Raw genomic sequence first — 21,345 nt, 5'->3', positions numbered from 1 at the left:
GGACAAGGGGGGCTGCAGGGCTGGCACAGGGGGGAGGGAATGGGACAGACCCCTCCCCAGCCAGGCCTGGGGTCTGCAGCAGGAGGAGCAGCCGGGGCAGGGAAGGCAGCAGCCGGAGCCGGTTGGGTAAGGATGGGGAAACTGAGGCACGCCCGAGATCAAAGCGGGGCAGAGTCACTGCCCTGGGGCTAATGCTGCCCCACGCTCAACCCCACACCCTGCCCCATGTTCAACCCCACAGCCTGCCCCATACACAGCCCCATGTTCAACCCCACACCCTGCCCCATACACAGCCCCATGTTCAACCCCACACCCTGCCCCATACACAGCCCCATGTTCAACCCCACACCCTGCCCCATACACAGCCCCAAGCTCAACCCCACACCCTGCCCCATACACAGCCCCATGCTCAACCCCATAACCTGCCCCACACCCTGTCCCAGGCTTACCCCACACCCTGCCCCACGTTCGACCCCACAGCCTGCCCCATGTTCAACCCCACACTCAACCCCACAGCCTGTCCCACACCCTGCCCCACAATCAACCCCATACCCTTCCCCAGGCTCAACCCCATAACCTGCCCCACACACTGTCCCACAGTATGCCCTGGCTAAACCCCACACCCTGCCCCATGTTCAACCCCACAGCCTGTCCCACACCCAACCCCATAACCTGCCCCACACCCTGTCCCATGTTCAACCCCACACCTGCCCCATGCTCAGCCCCACACATTGCTCAACCCTATAACCTGCCCCACACACTGTCCCAGGCTCTGTCCCATGTTCAACCCCACACCCTGTCCCAGGCTTAACCCCACATCCTGCCCCACAAACTGTCCCATGTTCAACCCCACAGCCTGTCCCACACCCAACCCCATAACCTGCCCCACACATTGTCCCATGTTCAACCCCACACCCTGCCCCACAAACTGTCCCATGTTCAACCCCACAGCCTGTCCCACACTCAACCCTGCACCCTTCCCCAGGCTCACCCCATAACCTGTCCCATGCTCAGCCCCACACATTGTCCCATGCTCAACCCCATACCCCGCCCCACACTCTGTCTCACACTCAACCCCACACACTCCCATGTTTAGTCCCACAACCTGCCCCATGTTCAACCCCACATCCTGCCCCACAGTGTGCCCCAGGCTCAACCCCATAACCTGCCCCACACCCTGTCCCACAGCATGCCCAGGCTCAACCCCACACACCGAGTTGGGATTTGCATTTAATGCCAAGTACAAAGTCACCACCCCCCTCATCTCCGCCCCCCCACAAAAAAAAAAAAAAAAAGAAAAACTTCTAAAATTCTTCCAAAAATAAATTAAAGGAAAGGGACGGGTCCCCCCCAACCCCTCCTGTCCTGTGCAAAGAGAAAAGAGCCACCCCCTCTGCATCCCAGGCCTGAGCCAGGCTCCAGTAAGGAAAGAAACGGGCGAAGCAAGGAGCTGGGGGCCCGGGCAGCAGGTCCCCAGGGCGGGGGTGGGACTGGGGCACTTCCCCTGCTCCCCACACTGCAGATGGGGAAACTGAGGCAGGGGCAGCGGGTACCCCCTGTGTTACTGCTCCAATCCAGCAGCGGCAGCTGGAGCCCACCCCGCGCCCCCCATGGCAGGGCAGGGGGCTCACCCGGCAGGGCAGGGGGGCTCTGCCGGCTCCGTGGGGCCGGGGAAGGTGAAGTGCTGTCGGAAAGGCGCCCTATATACATCCCTGAAGGTGGCAGCCCCTCCCCTGCCCCGCCTGCGCCCCGCCTGCTCCCGGGCCCCACCCCGCTATGAGGTCTGGCACTGCACATGCTGCCTCATCCCGTCCTCGAAATCATCCTCGTGATAAGCTTCCCCCGCGTAGGGCCGCCGGCCCGGCCCGCTGTGAGCCGTGTAATCGCTGAGCTCCACCTCCTCCGTGTCCTCCGTGGCCATCACCTCCTCCTGCGGCGGGAAGAAGCCCTGCAGCTGCCGCAGGCGGTCGGTGGGGAGCCAGCCCGGCTCGGGGAACTTCACCTGAGGGCACACAGAGGAGCAGCTTCACCTGTAAAGCAGCTCGGGAAGGTCGCAGGTGGGAGATGTGGAGTCTCAGCATCCTGCCCCAGCTCACCTCGAACTGCAGGATGAGTTTTCCTTTCTGGAAGGGGCTCCTGTAGACGGGCATGCCCTCGTTGGGGATGCACTTCAGGTCCCCAGGTCGGATCACATCACCTGAGAGACAGAGATGAGGGTGACCCCGCTGGTGTGATGTACTGGTCTCCTTGAGCTAGGTCTTATAAATTCTTGGAGATTTATCACACCCAAGATAGCTCAGCTACTTTAGAAGGCATAAAATCAGCAGCATGGCTTCTGTGGTAGTGTTGGGAAGGCAAAATAACAAAACTCTTTACATAGAAAAGCAGAGTCAGGTGCAAGAGACCCTAAAACAATTCACAAAAGTGACTATTTCCCTTGTTCTCTTCTTTTTCTACTAAATTGCTTAGGTGGGACTTTCAGCTCCTGTCCAACTGGCCATCGTTAAGTCTGAGGTGAAATCCCCTCTCATGAGCTGTCTTTTTACCTAATTGAGGAGATAAACTGGGCTTTTCTCCTTTTCAAGGAGACAAAGGACAGTTTTGCCACTCCATCAACAGGGGGCACATCCCTGTGGTGCTGTGCCCCTCCCAGGTGCTGAGTGCCCCTCACCTGGCGGGGAGGACACGAGCAGGGTGCGGTTGTCCAGGGTGTGGATCACCTGCCTGCACCCACACAGGGCGTCTGCCAGGCTGATCTCCCTCCTGACAATCAGGTCGTCACCGCTGCGCCGGAAAACAGGATGTTCCTTCTGATCCAGCACGATGATGATGTCCCCGGGCTCCAGGCCGGGCACCTGGTCCCCTTCCTCGTGGAAGGTGATTTTCTGCCCGTCCTTCATGCCTGAGAGGGGGGTGAAGGAGGCTCAGAGCCCGTGTGGCGCTCTGGGGTGACCCCCCCGTGCAGGCAGCCGTGCCTCACCTTTATCCAGGTGCACGCTGAGGATTTTCTTCTCCCGCACCACCTTGCGGCCGTTGCAGGTGAGGCAGCAGTCGCGGGGCCGGATCCACTCGCCCTGGCCCTGGCACTGCGAGCACACGGTCTGGATCTGCTGGATCATGCTGGGCCCCAGCTGGTGGATGCGAACCTCCATGCCCGAGCCGTGGCACTTGGGGCACCTCCTCTGGGCGCCCTCCCGCACCCCGCAGCCTGTGCCAGGGGGGGCAGGGGGTCAGATATTGGCTTAGGGGGTGCTGGGGCGGCCCCTCGGCCCCTCACTCACCTCCACACTTGCGGCAGATGATGTTTTTCTGCAGGGACAGCTTCCGTGTGGAGCCGTTGTACAGATCCTCCAGCGACACGGAGAGCTGGTGCACCACTGTCTTCCCTGGGCATGGGGAAAGCCTGGCTCAGCACCAGCCTTGTGCCAGCCCCAGACAGGCACTGGGCACTGCTCAGGCTCACCGGGTGAGCCAGCCCTGCTCCTTCCTCAAGGACACAGCAGGGACAGCTTCACTCCAAGCCTGGATGCCACCCCGGGGCAGTGCCGGGTCCCCAGCGTGGGCAGGGCACGGCTCCCACCCCGGGGCTCTCAGCCACCCCCAGCTGCTCCAGATGACTCCCTCGGCCTCCTAATTGCCCTGCAATTAACTCCTGCCATCTCAGCAAGAAGCCGGCAGAGTCACCGTGTCCCTGTGACCCAGGCCCGAGTCACCGGGCTGGCCCCGCGTCCCTGCTGCCACCCCGGGGCTGCTGCGGTGACTCAGCCCAGCCCCGGGGCCGGGGACGGCGGGGGAAAGCCGGGACAGGGACAGGGAAGGGCCCTTTGAAGAGAAAGTAATGAGGGTGGTGAGGAGCTGCAGCAGGCTGTGCCGCAGGGGCAGAGATGGCCTGGGGAGCCTGGCTGGATCCCTGAGCCAGTGCCATGCTGGGGACCAGCCTCCTGCCACCCCCTGAGCCAGTGCCATGCTGGGGACCAGCCTCCTGCCACCCTGAGCCAGTGCCATGCTGGGGACCAGCCTCCTGCCACCCTGAGCCAGTGCCATGCTGGGGACCAGCCTCTGTGACCCCCTGAGCCAGTGCCATGCTGGGCACCAGCCTCTGTGACCCCCTGAGCCAGTGCCATGCTGGGCACCAGCCTCTGTGACCCCCTGAGCCAGTGCCATGCTGGGCACCAGCCTCCTGTCACCCTGAGCCAGTGCCATGCTGGGCACCAGCCTCCTGCCACCCTTGAGCCAGTGCCATGCTGGGGACCAGCCTCCTGCCACCCCTGAGCCAGTGCCATGCTGGGCACCAGCCTCCTGCCACCCTTGAGCCAGTGCCATGCTGGGGACCAGCCTCCTGCCACCCCTGAGCCAGTGCCATGCTGGGCACCAGCCTCCTGCCACCCCTGAGCCAGTGCCATGCTGGGCACCAGCCTCCTGCCACCCCTGAGCCAGTGCCATGCTGGGCACCAGCCTCCTGCCACCCCTGAGCCAGTGCCATGCTGGGCACCAGCCTCTGTGACCCCCTGAATCAATGTCACGCTGCATTTGGGTGCCAGTCCTTTCCCAGTCATGCTTCCCAGCAGTCCCTTGTCCTCCAAACCAGTGCTGTGGTGGGCACCAGCCCCATCCCACCAAGAGGTCCCAGCAGGTTTGTCACCTCCTCACCAGGCTGGGCACCAGCCCCATCCCACCAAAAGGTCCCAGCAAGTTTGTCACCTCCTGTCACCTCACAGTGCTCCCACCAAGAGGTGCCAGCAGGTTTGTCACCTCCTTATGGTGCTGATCACCAACCCCCTCCCACCAAAATGTCCCAGCAAGTTTGTCACCTCTTCATGGTACTGGGCACCAGCCCCCTCCCACCAAAAGGTCCCAACAGGGTTGTCACCTTTTGAGTGACCATCATGCTCCAGACCCTGAGTGACCATCATGCTCCAGACCCAAAAGGTCCCAGCAGGCTGTCACCTCCTATCATCTCCTCCCATCAAGAGGTGCCAGCAGAGTTGTCACCTCCTCATGGCGCTGGCCACCCTCCCACCCACCCCAAGGTCACCAGCAAGTCCCTCATTCCTCACCCCTCACCTCTCCTGTCTGCCCGGCCTCGCATCCTCACTCCCCCTCCAAAGAAGAGGTCGAAGATGTCCATGGGGGAGCCGAAGCCGCCGCCTCCCCCGCGGCCCCCCAGGCCTCCCTCCTTCATGGCTCGCTCTCCTCCGCGGTCGTACAGCGCCCGTTTGTGGGCGTCCGACAGCACCTCGTAGGCCTGCGAGATCTGCTTGAACTGGGGAGGGCACAGAGGGGTCAGCTGGGCATGGGGGGCTCGGGGAGGGGCCGGGGGGGCCGCACGTACCCGCTCGCCCTCGCTGGGGTTCTTGTCGGGGTGGTAGCGCAGTGCCAGGCGCCGGTACGCCCGCTTGATCTCGTCCAGGCTGGCGCCCGGCCGCACGCCCAGCAGGTCGTAGTAACCCGTCTCCTTCACCATCTTCCCGGCTGCTGTGATGTGCTGGGACAGGACAGGGCTGTGAGCGTGGCGCTGCCAGCCAGCCGGAGCTCTGAGCGACCCCAAAACCCCGCTGGGTGAGCCCTGCTGGCTCCTTGCCTCAGTTTCCCCGCAGTGGGACACGGGGTGGTGACAACAACGCGACAGCCAGACCCCACACCGGGCTCCTGCAAACGGACCCCAAATCCCGTCCCCCCAAAACGCTTTGATCCCTGCTCTCCCTCTACACAGCCCTGCCTCAGTTTCCCCACAGTGTGACAGAGTGGTGACAACAACCCCACACAGAACTGCTGCAAGGGGACCCCAAGTCCCGTCCCCCAAAATGCTTTGATCCCTGGTGTCCCTCAATTACAGCGGGTGACACGGGATGTCCGAACCGCTGCCACCGGGGACAGCCGGGCACCACACGGTGGTCCGGCAGTAAGGGGCGGGCTCGGAGGTGCCCGGTGGCCCCCCGGGCCGTGTGTCACAGCCGATAAGCCCCGCGTGGGGTGGGGACACGTTTATCTTGCGACACGGGGAGCGCTCGGGAAAATAACCCCGGCTTCCCACTCCGGACCGGGTCCCCGGGACCGCAGCGGGGTCTGTTCACCGGGGCCGGTCCGGTCCAAGGCGGGATCCCCTTGGCTGGAGCGGGGTCTGTCCCCCGTGACCCCCGGGGCCGGTTCGTCCCAAGGCGGGATCCCCTTGGCTGGAGCGGGGTTTGTCCTCCCGGGCCGGTTCGTCGCAAGGCGGGATCCCCTTGCCTGGAGCGGGGTCTGTCCCCCGTGTCCCCCGGGGCCGGGCCCCTCAGGCCGGGTCGCTCCAGCCCAGCAGCCCCGTGAGGGGCGGTTCGGCCCCTCAGGTCGCGCACCGGGGGTACCGGGCAGAGGTGACACGGTGACAGCCCGTCCACAGGCCGGGAGGCCCCCACACCTCGCACCGGAGCGGCGGAGCGGACCCGAACCCGGTACTCCCGGAGGAGGGGTCGCCTCAGAGCCCCCCCGGAGCCCTGCAGGCCCTCAGGGCACCGCGAGCAGCCGCCTCAGGGCTGTGCGGGCCGGGCTCGCCGCTGACACGGGCGGGGCGGGGGTCGCAGGGAGGTTGGGGAGGTCCCGGGGGGCTCCGGGGGTCGCGGCGGGGTCCCGGGGCCGCCCCCCCCTCACTCACCGCCGCCGCCGCTCCGCCGCCGTCTCCGAACTCTCTGGAAGCCGCCGCAATGACCCCGCCCCCTCCGCGCCGCACGCCGCGCCCATTGGTGGAAACGCCCTCCTGCGCCCGCCCATCGCCCTGCGGGCGCGGCGCTGATTGGCTGTAGGGGCGGTGCTTGCCCGCTCGGGAGGCGGGACGCCGCTTCGCATTGCGATTGGCTGAGACAGCGGCTGGGTGTTGACTCCTTGTCTCTCATTGGCTGGGAGCGGGTGGCCAATCAGAGAGGAGAGTGGGGAATGCAGATGCGGGCGCGTCCGGCAGGGGGCGCGCGGGGCTCGCGGAGGGCGGGGCAGTGGGCGGGGCCAAGGCAGTGGGCGGGGCTAAGGAGGCGTGGTTATGCACAGGGCATTGCAGTGGGCGTGGCAGTGGGCGTGACAGTGGGCGTGGCCTGGGTGGGGGGACATGGGGGTGACCCTGGGGGAGTTTTGGGGTGCTGGGGTGGGGACACCGGGAGTTCTGGGGGTGCTCAGGGGTCTCAGGGGAGGCTGGAGGGGCTCCCAGGGGTTTTGGGCGTCCCAGGGGCTGTTCTGGGGATCCTGGATGGTCCCAGGTGGGTCCTGAGGAGGATCCTGGGGGTCCCGGATGGTCCCAGGGGGGTCCTGAGGAGGATCCTGGAGGTCCCGGATGGTCCCAGGGGGGTCCTGAGGAGGATCCTGGGGGTCCCGGATGGTCCCAGGGGGGTCCTGAGGAGGATCCTGGGGGTCCCGGATGGTCCCAGGGGGTCCTGAGGAGGATCCTGGGGGTCCCGGATGGTCCCAGGGGGTCCTGAGGAGGATCCTGGGGGTCCCAGTGAGTGTAACCAGGGGAAGGAATCACGGGGGGCTCCCAGGGTGTCCCTGGCAGTCCCAGGTTCCTTCTTGGGGTGCTCCCAGGGGGGTCCCCGCATCTCTGGGGGGTCCTAAAGGGGTGATGGGGGAGCCTGGGGAGCTCCCAGCGAGGGTGGGGGCCCATGGGGGTCTCTGCTCTCCCCCCCCGTGCCCTGGGGGTGCCCAGCAGAGCCTTTCTGGGGGTTCCTGGTTGTGCTCCCCTTCCCCAAATGGGGTTTGTTGGCAGGAGGAGGGGGGGCAAGAATGGGGAGGGGTCTGAGGGATGAATTGAGGGGGTCTGAACTGGGGGTGAAGGGGGCAGAACTGGGGGCTGGGGTCTCTTAAGGGGTCAGAACTGGGGGTCTGGGGTCTGAACTGGGGGCTGGGATCTGGCCAGGGGTCAGAACTGGGGGGCTGGGGTCTGAACTGGGGGCTGGGGTCTCTTAAGGGGTCAGAACTGGGGGTCTGGGGTCTGAACTAGGGGGTGGGGTTTGAACCAGGGGTCAGTAATGGGGTCTGGGCTCTCTCCAGGAGTCACAATTGGAGGTCTGGGGTCTTTCCAGGGGACAGAATTGGGGCTGGGGTCCATACAGAGGGCAGAACTGGGGGCTGGCCAGGGGTCAGAACTGGGGGTGTAACTAGGGGGCAGAATTGGGGGCTGGGGTCTCTCCAGGGCTCAGAATTGGGGGGCTGGAGTCTAACCAGGGGGCAAAACTGGGGTCTGGGGTCGTGCCAGGGATCAGAACTGGGGTCTGGGCTTGGAACTGGGGGGCTGGGGTATGTCCAGGGGGTCTGGGGTCTCTCCAGGGTTTGGGACCCCCTGTTCCCTTTGTCCCCACCCGGGGGGACAGTGAGGGGGGGGTCAGGGTCTCTCCTCCAGCCCCCCGCCCCCCCCAAAGGCTGCTCGGGCATTTCTGGTGCCCCCCGAGCCCCCACTGTGGCCTCAGGCCGGGCTGGGGTCTGACCAGGGACCCTGGGGAGGAGGAGGAGGGGGAGGAGGAGGAGGAGGAAGGTTCCAGAGGTTCTGGTGGGCTTTGGGGGTGCTGGGACCCCCTCCCCGCGCTCCAGCCCAGCCCTGCTGCCCCCCCAGCCAGGCTGGGCCCCTCTGGGCTCCGGGGGGGTTCAGGGTGGGCTGGGGGGTCCTGCAGGGATCAATCCCCCCCCTCGGTGTAACCCAAGCCCTGCAGCAGCTGCTGCCCCACAGGAGCCCCGGGGCAGCTGGGCCCGGAATGCCGGAGAATTCCAGCCTGAGGAGGTGCCCCGGGGCACTGGGAGGGGCCCCGAACTGGGAATGGGGGCTCTGGACTGGGAATGGGGGCTCTGGACTGGGAGTGGGGGCTCTGAACTGGGAGTGGGGGCTCTGAACTGGGAATGGGGGCTCTGGACTGGGAATGGGGGCTCTGGACTGGGAATGGGGGCTCTGGACTGGGAATGGGGGGTCTGGACTGGGAATGGGGGCTCTGAACTGGGAATGGGGGCTCTGGACTGGGAATGGGGGCTCTGAACTGGGAATGGGGGCTCTGGACTGGGAATGGGGGCTCTGAACTGGGAATGGGGCTCTGGACTGGGAATGGGGGGTCTAAACTGGGAGGGGCCCCCAAACTGGGAATGGGGCCCTGAACTGGGAGTGGGGCTCTGAACTGGGAATGGGGGCTCTGAACTGGGAATGGGGCCCTGAACTGGGAATGGGGGGTCTGAACTGGGAATGGGGCCCTGAACTGGGAATGGGGCTCTGGACTGGGAATGGGGATTCTAAACTGGGAATGGGGGGTCTGGACTGGGAATGGAGGCTCTGAACTGGGAATGGGGCTCTGAACTGGGAATGGGGGGTCTGAACTGGGAATGGGGGCTCTGAACTGGGAGTGGGGGGCTCTGGACTGGGAATGGGGTCTCTAAACTGGGAATGGGGTTTCTAAACCAGGAATGTAATTTCTAAACTGGAAATGGGGTCTCTGAACTGGGAATGGGGGCTCTGAACTGGGAATGGGGGCTCTGGACTGGGAATAGGGGGTGTGGACTGGGAATGGGGCTCTGAACTGGGAGGGGCCCCCAAACTGGGAATGGGGACTCTGAACTGGGAATGGGGGCTCTGGACTGGGAATGGGATTTCTAAACTGGGAATGGAATTTCTAAACTGGGAATGGGGTCCCTAAACTGGGAATGGAGTTTCTAAACTGGAAATGGGGTTTTGAAAGTGGGAATGGGGCTCCTAAACTGGGCACATGGTTCCCAAATGGGGAGTGGGGCCTCAGAACTGGGAATGGGCTCCCCAAACTGGGAGTGGATATTCTAAACTGGGAATGGGGTCTCTGAACAGGGAATGGAATTTCTAAACTGGGAATGGAATTTCTAAATTGGGAATGGGGTTTCTAAACCGGGAATGGGGTTTCTAAACTGGGAATGGGGTCCTTAAAGTGGGAATGGAGTTCCTAAACTGGGCACACGGTTCCCAAATGGGGAGTGGGCTCTCTGAACTGAGAGTGGGGTCTCTGAACTGGGAATGGGAATTCTAAACTGGGAATGGGGTCTCTGAACAGGGAATGGGGTTTCTAAACTGAGAATGGGGTTTCTAAACTGGGAGTGGGGGTCCTTAAACTGGGAATGGGGTCTCTGAACTGGGAATTGAGTCCTCAAACTGGGAATGGAGGCTCCAAACTGGGAATGGAGCCCCCAAACCGGGAATGGAGCCCCCAAAGTGGGAATGACCCCCAAAGTGGGAATGAGCCCCAAAGTGGGAATGAGCCCCAAACCGGGAATGAGCCCCCAGCCCCGCTGCTGGGCATGAGAGGCTGGAGCCAAGGGCCCTTCCTGTCCCCTCTTGTCCCTTCCTGTCCCCTCCTGTCCCTCCCAGCTGGATCCGGTGGCCAGCGGTGACTCAGGGCTGGCTGCTGTCACATCCTGTCCCCAGCACGTGCCCCTGCCTGGCACCGTGCCCCCCAAACCTCCCCTGGGCACCGGGAGCGGGTTTGGCACAGGGCTCAGGGCCAGCCCTGGGTGGGGACACAGCCCTGGGTGGGGGGACACAGCCCCACTGTCCCCGTGCCACCTGTGCTTGTCCAGCTGTGCTGAGTCACCCCCACGCTCGCTGTGCCCACCCCTGATGTGCCCCAAAATCAGGGGGGGCTCTGGGGGGGCTCCTCCTCTCCCCACCCTCGGCTGTGGCTGGGCCTTGGCAGGCTGGGTAAGAAGGGAAACTGAGGCACGGTGCTGGTGTGTGGGAGCTGGATGGGGTTTCTCCCTAGCCCGTGTGCCCATGTGCCACACCCCATGTGCCACAACCCCTATGACCCTGTGCCACACCCGTGTGCCACACCCCAGGTGCCACACCCCATATGCCACACCTGGTATGCTCCTGTGCCACACCCATGTGCCACACCCCATATGCTCCTGTGCCACACCATGTGCCACAACCCATATGCCACACCCGATATGACCCTGTGCCACACCCATGTGCCACACCCCATATGCTCCTGTGCCACACCATGTGCCACACCCATGTGCCACACCCATGTGCCACACCCCATATGATCCTGTGCCACACCCATGTGCCACACCCCATATGCTCCTGTGCCACACCCATGTGCCACACCCCATGTGCCACACCCCATATGCTCCTGTGCCACACCATGTGCCACACCCATGTGCCACACCTCGTGCCTGTGTGCCACACCTGTGTCCCTGTGCCCCGTGCCACACCCATGTGCCACACCCTGTGCTCTCCTGTGCCACACCCCGTGCCCGTTTGCCACACCCCATGTGCCTGTGCCACCCCAGTGTCCCTTTTGCCAATCCCGTGTCCCTGTGCCACACCCTGTGTCTGTGTCCCACATTCTGTGTCCCTGTGCCACACCCCGTGTGCTCCCGTGCCACACCCATGTGCCACACCTATGTCTGTGTGCCACACCCCATGCCCCTGTGCCACACCCCATGTGCTCCTGCACCACCCCCTGTGTCCCTGTGCCACACCCCGTGTGCTCCTGTGCCAATCCTGTCTCTGTGCCACACCCCGTGTACCACACCCCTCGTCCCTGTGCCACACCCAGTGTCCCTGTGCCACATCCTGTGTGCCACACCCCGTGCGTGCCTCTGCCACCCCCCGGGTTCTCTTGTGCCAAACCCATGTGCCACCCCCAGTGTCCCTGTGCCACACTCTGTGTTCCCCTGTGCCACCCCCGTGTCCTTGTGCCACAGCCATGTGCCACACCTATGTTCCTGTGCCACATCTGTGTCCCTGTGCCACACCCCATGTGCCACACCCCCGTGCCACAACCGTGTCCCTGTGCCACATCCCGTGTGTACCTGTGTCACACCTCATGTCCCTGTGCCACGCCCCGTGTGCCACACCCAGTGTGTCCCTGTGCCAATTCTGTGTCCCTGTGCCACCCCCCCCGCGTGCTCCTGTGCCACACCTGTGTGCCATCCCCCTTGTCCCTGTGTGCCACACCCCTGTGCCACACCCAGTGCCCACGTGCCAATCCCATGGGTCCCACATTCTGTGTCCCTGTGCCACCCCAGGGGCAATCATCACTCCAGGATCGGGGGAACGTTGTCCCAGGGGGGATTTGTGCCCCCAGGAATGGAAACACCAACCTGGGAGTGGGAAGGCACCCTCAGGAATTGGGGGGTATCACTCTGGGGGTGCATCCCCCATCAAGCGGGGTGCACTGTCCCATCAATCGGAATGCATCACCCAGGAATCGGGGTGCCCTGTCTCAGAAATCGGGGTGTATTGTCCCCAGGCATCGGGGTGCATCACCCCAGGAATTTGGGTACATCACCCCAAGGGATTGGGGTGCATTGTCCCAGAAATCGGGGTGCATCACCCAGAAATTGGGGTGCATCACCCAGAAATCCGGGTGCAGTGCCCCAGGGATCGGGGTGCATCACTCTGGGGGTGCATCACCCAGCAATCGGGGTGTCCTGTCCCATCAATCGGGGTGCACTGTCCCAGCAATCGGCGTACATCATCCAGAAATCGAGGTGCGCTGTCCCAGAAATCGGGGTGCACTGTCCCGGTCATTGGGGTGCATCACTCCGGGGATGCATCCCCCATCAATTGGGGTGCCCTGTCCCATCAATCGGGGTGCATCCCCCATATATCGGGGTGCATCCCCATCAGTCGGGGTCCATCCCCACCAATCGGGGTCCATCCCCCACCCATCGGGGTCCATCCCCCACCAATCGGGGTCCATCCCCACCAATCGGGGTCCATCCCCATCAATCGGGGTGCATCCCCCATATATCGGGGTGCATCCCCATCAGTCAGGGTCCATCCCCATCAATCGGGGTCCATCCTCCACCAATCGGGGTCCATCCCCCATCAATCGGGGTCCATCCCCCACCAATCGGGGTCCATCCCCCATCAATCGGGGTGCACCCCCACCAATCGGGGTCCATCCCCCACCAATCGGGGTCCATCCCCCATCAATCGGGGTGCATCCCCATCAATCGGGGTCCATCCCCACCAATCGGGGTCCATCTGCACCAATCGGGGTCCATCCCCCATCAATCGGGGCCCATCCCCCACCAATCGGGGTCCATCCCCCATCAATCGGGGTCCATCCCCCACCAATCGGGGTCCATCCCCACCAATCGGGGTCCATCCCCATCAGTCGGGGTCCATCCTCCACCAATCGGGGTCCATCCCCCACCCATCGGGGTCCATCCCCCACCAATCGGGGTCCATCCCCACCAATCGGGGTCCATCCCCCATCAGTCGGGGCCCATCCCCCACCAATCGGGGTCCATCCCCCATATATCGGGGTGCATCCCCATCAATTGGGGTCCATCCCCCATCAATCGGGGTCCATCCCCACCCATCGGGGTCCATCCCCCATCAATCGGGGTCCATCCCCACCAATCGGGGTCCATCTGCACCAATCGGGGTCCATCCCCCACCAATCGGGGTGCATCCCCATCAATTGGGGTGCATCCCCCATCAATCGGGGTCCATCCTCCATCAATCGGGGTCCATCCCCCATATATCGGGGTGCATCCCCCATCAATCGGGGTCCATCCCCATCAGTCGGGGTCCATCCCCATCAATCGGGGTCCATCCCCCACCAATCAGGGTGCATCCCCATCAATTGGGGTCCATCCCCCATCAATCGGGGTCCATCCCCCACCAATCGGGGTGCATCCCCCATCAGTCGGGGTCCATCCCCACCAATCGGGGTCCATCCCCCATCAATCGGGGTCCATCTCCATAAATCGGGGTCCGTCCCCATCAGTCGGGGTGCATCCCCATCAATCGGGTTCCATCCCCACCAATCGGGGTCCATCTGCACCAATCGGGGTCCATCCCCCACCAATCGGGGTCCATCCCCCACCAATCGGGGTCCATCCCCATATATCGGGGTCCATCCTCCATCAATTGGGGTCCATCCCCATCAATCGGGGTACATCCCTCATCAATCGGGGTCCATCCCCCATTAACCGGGGTCCATCCCCCATATATCGGGGTGCATCCCCATCAATTGGGGTCCATCCCCACCCATCGGGGTCCATCCCCCACCAATCGGGGTCCATCCCCACCAATCGGGGTCCATCCCCACCAATCGGGGTCCATCCCCCATCAATTGGGGTGCATCCCCATCAATTGGGGTCCATCCCCCATCAATCAGGGTCCATCCCCCATATATCGGGGTGCATCCCCATCAATCGGGGTCCATCCCCACCAATCGGGGTCCATCCCCATATATCGGGGTCCATCCCCCATTAACCGGGGTCCATCCCCCATCAATCGGGGTACATCCCTCATCAATCGGGGTCCATCCCCCATATATCGGGGTGCATCCCCCATCCACCCCGGTGCCCTGTCCCGTTCTCCATCCCCCTCCCGCCGCTGACGGACGGCTCCAGACGCGCATTCCCGGCGCGGTTGCCCCGGGCTCGGCCCCGGGCAGCACCGGCCCCACCCGGGGCTGGCAGCAGCTGCCGCCGATCGGGGGCACGGCCGAGGCTGCGGGGTCACGGCCCGGCAGCTGGGCCGGCCCCCCGAGCCCCCCGAGCCCCCCGAGCCCCCCGAGCCGATCGCAGCCGCCCGGAGCTATTCCCGGCTCTGACCCGGTGAAGGGCGGGCAGGGAGGGGACCCAGCCGGCTCTCGGTGTGCCACGGGAGGGGACAACGCTGTGGGAGTGGGGATGTCACCCTGGGGTCACGCACAGAGCCCTGCTCTGCTCTCCAATTGGGATTTTGGGGTGCTGTCACTATAGGATGTGAAACGAGCGCACACATTGCTGTTTTCAAGGCAAAAAAAGAGAGAAATTTAATGCTGACTCCAGCATTTATAGATTTCTAAAAGTGACAGGGGATTGGAGGGTGACAGGGCCACCTCTCCAATGACACTGGACAATCCAACAGTTCAATAAATTTCTCTTCTATAAAAAAATACAAAACAATGAGTTATTTACAAGAAGTGTGCGAGAAAGTTCCTTACGAGAAAGTAAACATCAGAAAGCTTAGAAAATGTTAAAAAATCAGTGCAACAGGAGGTGGCACGGGAGGGGACAGTGCTGTGGGGAGTGGGGATGTCACCCTGGGGTCACACAGAGCCATACTCTACTCTCCCATTGGGATTTTGGGGTGCTGTCACTAACACGAGTGCACACATTGCTCTTTTCAAGGCAAAAAAGAGAGAAATTTAATGCTAACTCCAGCATTTATAGATTTCTAAAAGTGACAGTGGATTGGAGGGAGACAGTGCCACAAAATCCAACAGTCCATCAAGTTTCTCTCCTTCTATAATGCAAAACAATAATTTATTTACAGAAAGTGTGTGAGAGAGTTCATTACAAGAATGTAAACGTCCAAAAGATCAGAAAATCTTAAAAAATCAGAGCAACAGGGTCCCTATTATAAGGATTGTGTTTATTAACATTGTCCCTATTAACAGGATTGTCCCTGTTACAGCAGCTTCTTCAAGCCAGGTCTAATGAGCTCTTGGAGGTTTATAACACACCCAAGATAGCTCAGCTACCCTTGGAGGCATAAAAATCAGCAGGAAGGCTTCAGCTGCAGTGCTGGAAACAAAAATGTTTAATAAAAAGCAAAATAACAAACAGAAAAATCAAGGTAAGCGCCAGAGGTTCTTGCTCTTAGTGAAACACCTTACAGAAGTCATTAATTTCTTTGTTCACATCCTTTTCTAGTTAATTGAGATTTATTTCATCCAGGTGAGAATATTTGGCTTCTGTTTAATTAGCTGTCTTTAAATTTGAACAAAGATTTATATAAGTTTAAATTTATTAAAAAATTTATAAATTTGAAGAAAATTTGAAGTCCCCTAAGTCCTACGAGGTGTCTTTTCACTTAAACGGAAGAGAGAAACTTCTGAGCTTCTTTCAAATGCTCAAATCTCAGCCCTGATTGGTTTGACCACAAAAAAACTCACTTCCTTTTCAAACCAGGACATTTTTTTTTTTTTTTTTTGAAGGAACAAAGGATAATTTCATCCCTCCATCCACAAGGAGCTCACTCCCACCGCGCATCCCCCTCGGCTCTGGCAGCCCCAATTTTGGGGAGGGGGCAGCGGGGGCCGCCCGAGCCCCTCCCCGCTGTATTTTTAGCCCTTTCCTTATAAGGTTCCCACGAGTTTTGGGAGCTGGGAGAGGGATGAAGTCATGGCTGAGGTCATCCTCTCGCTCACCCCACAGGGAGCTTTTTGTGCGGGCTCCATTGAGATGCCCCGGCCCAGGCGGGCAGGAAACAAAGCCCTGCCCTGGCTGGCGGGGGGCCAGGCTGCGGGGGGGCTCCAGGGGCTCTCAAAGCAGCAATTGGCAGCTCAGCCCCCTCAGGACCCCCCCTTTGCACGCTGCTGTTCGCTGGGTGTGAGCGGGGTTTGAGTGCAGGGCGCTTGGATTGCTCTTTGCAGCCCCCCCCAAATCAGCGTGGTCCCCAAAATCTGCCTGTGTGCACCCAGTGGGTGCTGCCCTGATGGGGTCTGATGGGATTTGGGGACAGGGGATTGAGTCATGGGGTGACCCAGGCACCCGTGTCCCCCCCAGAGTCATGTTTGGTCCCCCCAGAGTCATGTTTGGTCCCCCCAGGGTTGAGTTTGGTCCCCCAGAGTTGTGTTTGGTGCCCCAGAGTTGTGTTTTGTCCCCCAAGGGTCATGTTTGGTACCCCCAGGGTCATGTTTGGTACCCCTTGGATCATGTTTGATCCCCCCAGGATTGAGTTTGGTCCCCCAGGGTTGAGTTTGGTCCCCCCAAGGTCACATTTGGTCTCCCCAGGGTTGGGTTTGGTCCCCCCAGGGTTGAGTTTGGTCCCCTAGAGTTGTGTTTTGTCCCCCAAGGGTCATGTTTGGTACCCCCAGGGTCATGTTTGGTACCCCTTGGATCATGTTTGATCCCCCCAGGGTTGTGTTTGGTCTCCCCAGGGTTGTGTTTGGTACCCCCAGAGTTGTGTTTGGTCCCCCCGAGGTCACATTTGGTCCCCCCAGGGTTGTGTTTGGTCCCCCCAGGGTCGTGCTTGGTCACCCCAGGGTCACATTTGGTCCCCCCAGGGTCATTTTGGTCCCCCCAGGGTCATTTTGGTCCCCCCAGGGACATGTTTGGTCCCCCCAGGGTTGAGTTTGGTCCCCCAAGGGTCACATTTGGTCTCCCCAGAGTTGTGTTTGGTCCCCCCAGGGTTGAGTTTGGTACCCCTTGGATCATGCTTGGTCTCCCAGGGTTGTGTTTGGTCCCTCCAGGGTCATTTTGGTCCCCCAGAGTTGTGTTTTGTCCCCCAAGGGTCACATTTGGTCCCCCCAGGGTCGTGTTTGGTCCCCCCAGGGTCATATTTGGTCCCCACAGGGTCATGTTTGGTCCCCCCAGGGTCACATTTGGTCCCCCCAGGGTCACATTTGGTCCCCCCCGGGTCGTGTTTGGTCCCCCCAGGGTCATGTTTGGTCCCCCCCGGGTCGTGCTTGGTCACCCCAGGGTCATGTTTGGTCCCCCAGGGTCACATTTGGTCCCCCCAGAGTCATGTTTGGTCCCCCCAGGGTTTTGTTGAGTCCCCCGGGGTGGTATTTGGTGCCCACAGGTATTTGGTCCCCCCAGGGTCACCTTTGGTCCTGTTGTGGTCACACAGTGCTGGGGGACAGCCCAGGTCCCACTGGGAACACTCCTGATCCCACTGAGGACACGCTTGATCCCATGAGGGACATCCTTCATCGCACAGGGAACGGGTTGGGTCACATCAGGGACACCCTCTGTCCTGTTGGGGACACATTTGGTCCCACCAGTGACACCTTGCTTCTGCTGGGACACGTTCAGTCCCTTTGGGGACACCCTCTGTCCTGCTGGGGACACTCTCGGTGCTGTTGGGGACATTTTCGCTCCTGTTGGGGACACTTGGTCCTATCGAGGACACCCTCAGTCCTGTTGGGGTCACCCTCAGTCCTGTTGGGGACATTCTAAGTCCCTTTGGGGACATTCTCAGTCCTGTTGGGGACACTCTCAGTCCTGTTGGGGACATTTTCAATCCCTTTGGGGACATTCTCAGTCCTGTTGGGGACACTCTCGGTGGTGTTGGGGACACATTCAGTCCCACCATGACACCCTTCTCCTGCTGGGACATGCTCAATCCCTTTGGGGACACTCTCAGTGCTGGTGGGGACACTCTCTGTCCTGTTGGGGACATTTTCAATCCCTTTGGGGACATTCTCAGTTCTGTTGGGGACACCCTCTGTCCTGTTTGGGACATTTTTGCTCCTGTTGGGGACACTCTTGGTGCTTTTGGGGACACCTCTGTCCTGTTGGGGACACTCTCAGTCCTGCTGGGGACATTCTCGGTCCTGTTGGGGACACTCTCAGTCTCGTTGGGGCCACTCTCAATCCCTTTGGGGACACTCTCTGTCCTGTTGTGGACACTCTGGGCCCCTTTGGGGACATTCTTGGTCTTGTTGGGGACACTTTCACTCCTGTTGGGGACTATTTTGCTCCTGTTGGGGACGCTCTTGGTGCTTTTAGGGGACACCTCTGTCCTGTTGGGGACACTCTTGGTACTTTTGGGACACCTCTGTCCTGTTGGGGACACTCTCAGTCCTGCTGGGGACACCTCTGTCCTGTTGTGGACACTCTGGGCCCCTTTGGGGACATTCTTGGTCTTGTTGGGGACACTTTCACTCCTATTGGGGACATTTTTGCTCCTGTTGGGGACACTCTTGGTGCTTTTGGGGACACCTCTGTCCTGTTGGGGACACTCTCAGTCCTGCTGGGGACATTCTCGGTCCTGTTGGGGACACTCTCAGTCCTGTTGGGGACACTCTCAGTCTCGTTGTGGCCACTCTCTATCCTGTTGGGGACACCTCTGTCCTGTTGTGGACACTCTCGGCCCCTTTGGGGACATTCTTGGTCTTGTTGGGGACACTTTCACTCCTGTTGGGGACATTTTTGCTCCTGTTGGGGACGCTCTTGGTGTTTTTAGGGGACATATCTGTCCTGTTGGGGACACTCTTGGTACTTTTGGGACACCTCTGTCCTGTTGTGGACACTCTCGGCGCCGTTGGGGACATTTTCGCTCCTGTTGGGGACACTCTCGGTGCCGTTCCCTCAAAGACCCGGGCAATGTCCCCCATCCCCCCGGCTGCCTCCGAGCTTTCAGCGCTTCCTCCCCTCCTCCTCCTCCTCCTCCTGCTGCCGTGGGAGGAAGGCGCTCCCCTCCCCCGCCATCTGCGCCCCCCGATCGCTGTCAGCGCCGCAGGAATGCGGATTCATTTCGCCAGGAATGTCACCCCCCGCACGGCCCGAGCCGTCTCCTCCTCCTCCTCATCCTCCACCCCCTCCCCGGGACCCCCCCAGCTTTGGGGACCCCTCGGGGGGCGCTCGGGGGGCGCCGCTGCCGGGCCGTGAGATGGAACGCAGGCTCGGCGCCTGATTAAACTCATCAGAAGGGGATTTTATTTTTTTTATTTTTATTTTTTTTTTTAATCTTAGGGTGTTTGGATCCGTTGGAGTTTCACCTTAAAAGGAATCTGTCGCCTTCAGCAGAGGAGGGGGCCGGGGGTTTTTTCGGGGGTTTCTCGGGGGGAGGAAGGCAGCTCGATGTCGGCTTCTTATCGCTCCTGGCTCTGAGCATCCCTGGGCACGGGAAGCCCCGAGCTAAATCGGGCACAGGGCGATGCTGAGCACCCCCGTGGGTGCCAGCCATGCCAGGGCCAGCCGAGTCACCGTGTGCCCTGTCCGGCTGTGACTCAGCCCTTTGCCAAGCATAAAGGAGCTCGTTCTTCCAGCCGAGCGCTGATTTATGCGCCTCTCCCCACGCCCGGCTGCACAACGGGGCGATTGAGCCCCTCGCAGCCCCCCTGTGCCCACCGCCCTCTGGTTAGGGGGGTGCCCACGGGGTTCTGGTGGCTCCCTGGGCCGGGATGTGCGGGTGGTTCAGTGGGCACGGTGCCCACATCGAGCTCGGGGCACTGCCAGGCTGGGCTGGGTTGGCATCCCGGCCGCTGCTGTTGGCAGGCCAGGAGGAAACCGGGGGAATTCATGGGCAGCAGCGAGCCTTGAGAGGTGTCTGAGGAGCTCCGGGGTGGGGGAGCAGCCCCTCGAGGGGTGACAGGGGTCTGGGGGTCGGGGAGCATCGCACGGGGATGGGGTCTGAAAGCCCAGGGGGCTGCATCACCATAAGAATGGGTGAAAATCCTTCTGGGGGCTGCATCAGCCTGGGAATGGGGGAGAATCCTCCTGGGGTGTCACCCTGGGAATGGGGAGAATCCTCCTGGGGTGTCACCCTGGGAATGGGGGAGAATCCTCCTGGGGTGTCACCCTGGGAATGGGGGAGAATCCTCCTGGGGTGTCACCCTGGGAATGGGGAGAATCCTCCTGGGGTGTTCTCTGGGTATGGGGAGAATCCTCCTGGGGTGTCACCCTGGGAATGGGGGAAGCTCCTCCTGGAGGCATTGCCTTGGGGGCTGCATCATCCTGGGGGCTCCATCGCCCTGGGAATGGGGGAACCTTCTCCTGGGGGCATTGCCTTGAGGGCTGAATTGTCCCTGGGGGCTGCATCACCCTGGGAATGGAGGAGCATCCCCCTGGGAGCATTGCTCGGGGGGCCTGCAGCACCCTGGGAATGGGGGGAAAACCCTCCTGAGGGCATTGCCCTGGGGGGCTGCATCGTCCTGGGCGCTCCATCACCATGGAAATGGAGGAACGCCCCACTGAGGGCATCATCCTGGGGGCTGCAGCACTCTGGGAATGGAGGAGAAACATCTTGGGGCCTGCAGCACTCTGGGAATGGGAGAAGACCCTCCTGGGGCCATTGCCCTGGGGGGCTGCATCTTCCTGGAGGCTCCATCACCCTGGGAATGGGGGAACATCCCCCTTGGGGTATCACCCTGGGAATGGGGGAGCATCCCCCTTGGGGTATCACCCTGGGAATGGGGGAACATCCCCCTTGGGGTATCACCCTGGGAATGGGGGAGCATCCCCCTTGGGGTATCACCCTGGGAATGGGGGAACATCCCCCTGGGGATTGCATCACCCTGGGAATGGGGGAACATCCCCCTTGGGGCATCACCCTGGGAATGGGGGAACATCCCCCTTGGGGTATCACCCTGGGAATGGGGGAACATCCCCCTGGGGATTGCATCACCCTGGGAATGGGGGAACATCCCCCTTGGGGCATCACCCTGGGAATGGGGGAACATCCCCCTGGGGATTGCATCACCCTGGGAATGGAGGAAAATCCTCGTGGGGGCATCACCCTGGGAATGGGGGGATATGCCCTGGAGGCATTGTCCCGGGGGGCTGCATTGTCCTGGGGGCTGCATCACCCTGGGAATGGGGGAGCATCCCCCTTGGGGTATCACCCTGGGAATGGGGGAACATCCCCGTGGGGATTGCATCAGCCTGGGAATGGGGGAGCATCCTCCTGGGAGCATCACC

At 61.6% G+C, this 21,345-nt stretch overlaps 1 protein-coding gene across 3 annotated transcripts; it reads right to left on the bottom strand.

Moving 5' to 3' along the window:
* Nucleotides 1-1,349: 1,349 nt before the first annotated feature.
* On the bottom strand, nt 1,350-6,684 carry LOC131569442 (dnaJ homolog subfamily A member 1-like). Of its 3 annotated transcripts, none has more exons than XM_058821654.1 (8): nt 6,632-6,684; nt 5,333-5,485; nt 5,065-5,263; nt 3,282-3,386; nt 2,981-3,208; nt 2,672-2,902; nt 2,097-2,197; nt 1,350-2,002 (listed from the first exon to the last, which is right to left on the bottom strand). In XM_058821654.1, exons 2-8 carry the CDS (start codon nt 5,462-5,464, stop codon nt 1,775-1,777), a joined length of 1,224 nt encoding a protein of 407 aa, XP_058677637.1. In that variant the 5' UTR covers nt 5,465-5,485; nt 6,632-6,684; the 3' UTR covers nt 1,350-1,774. The 3 variants fall into 3 exon arrangements, with proteins under 3 accessions (XP_058677637.1, XP_058677638.1, XP_058677636.1); XM_058821655.1 differs by having other exon boundaries at nt 5,065-5,245; nt 6,632-6,663; XM_058821653.1 differs by lacking the exon at nt 6,632-6,684 and having other exon boundaries at nt 5,065-5,571.
* Nucleotides 6,685-21,345: the final 14,661 nt, after the last annotated feature.

Source organism: Ammospiza caudacuta, chromosome 30 (genome assembly GCF_027887145.1).
Source record: "Ammospiza caudacuta isolate bAmmCau1 chromosome 30, bAmmCau1.pri, whole genome shotgun sequence".
In the NCBI taxonomy this organism is placed as follows: domain Eukaryota; kingdom Metazoa; phylum Chordata; class Aves; order Passeriformes; family Passerellidae; genus Ammospiza; species Ammospiza caudacuta.
Note: the sequence above shows the minus strand (reverse complement) of the source record. Positions and strands in the feature narration are given on the sequence as shown.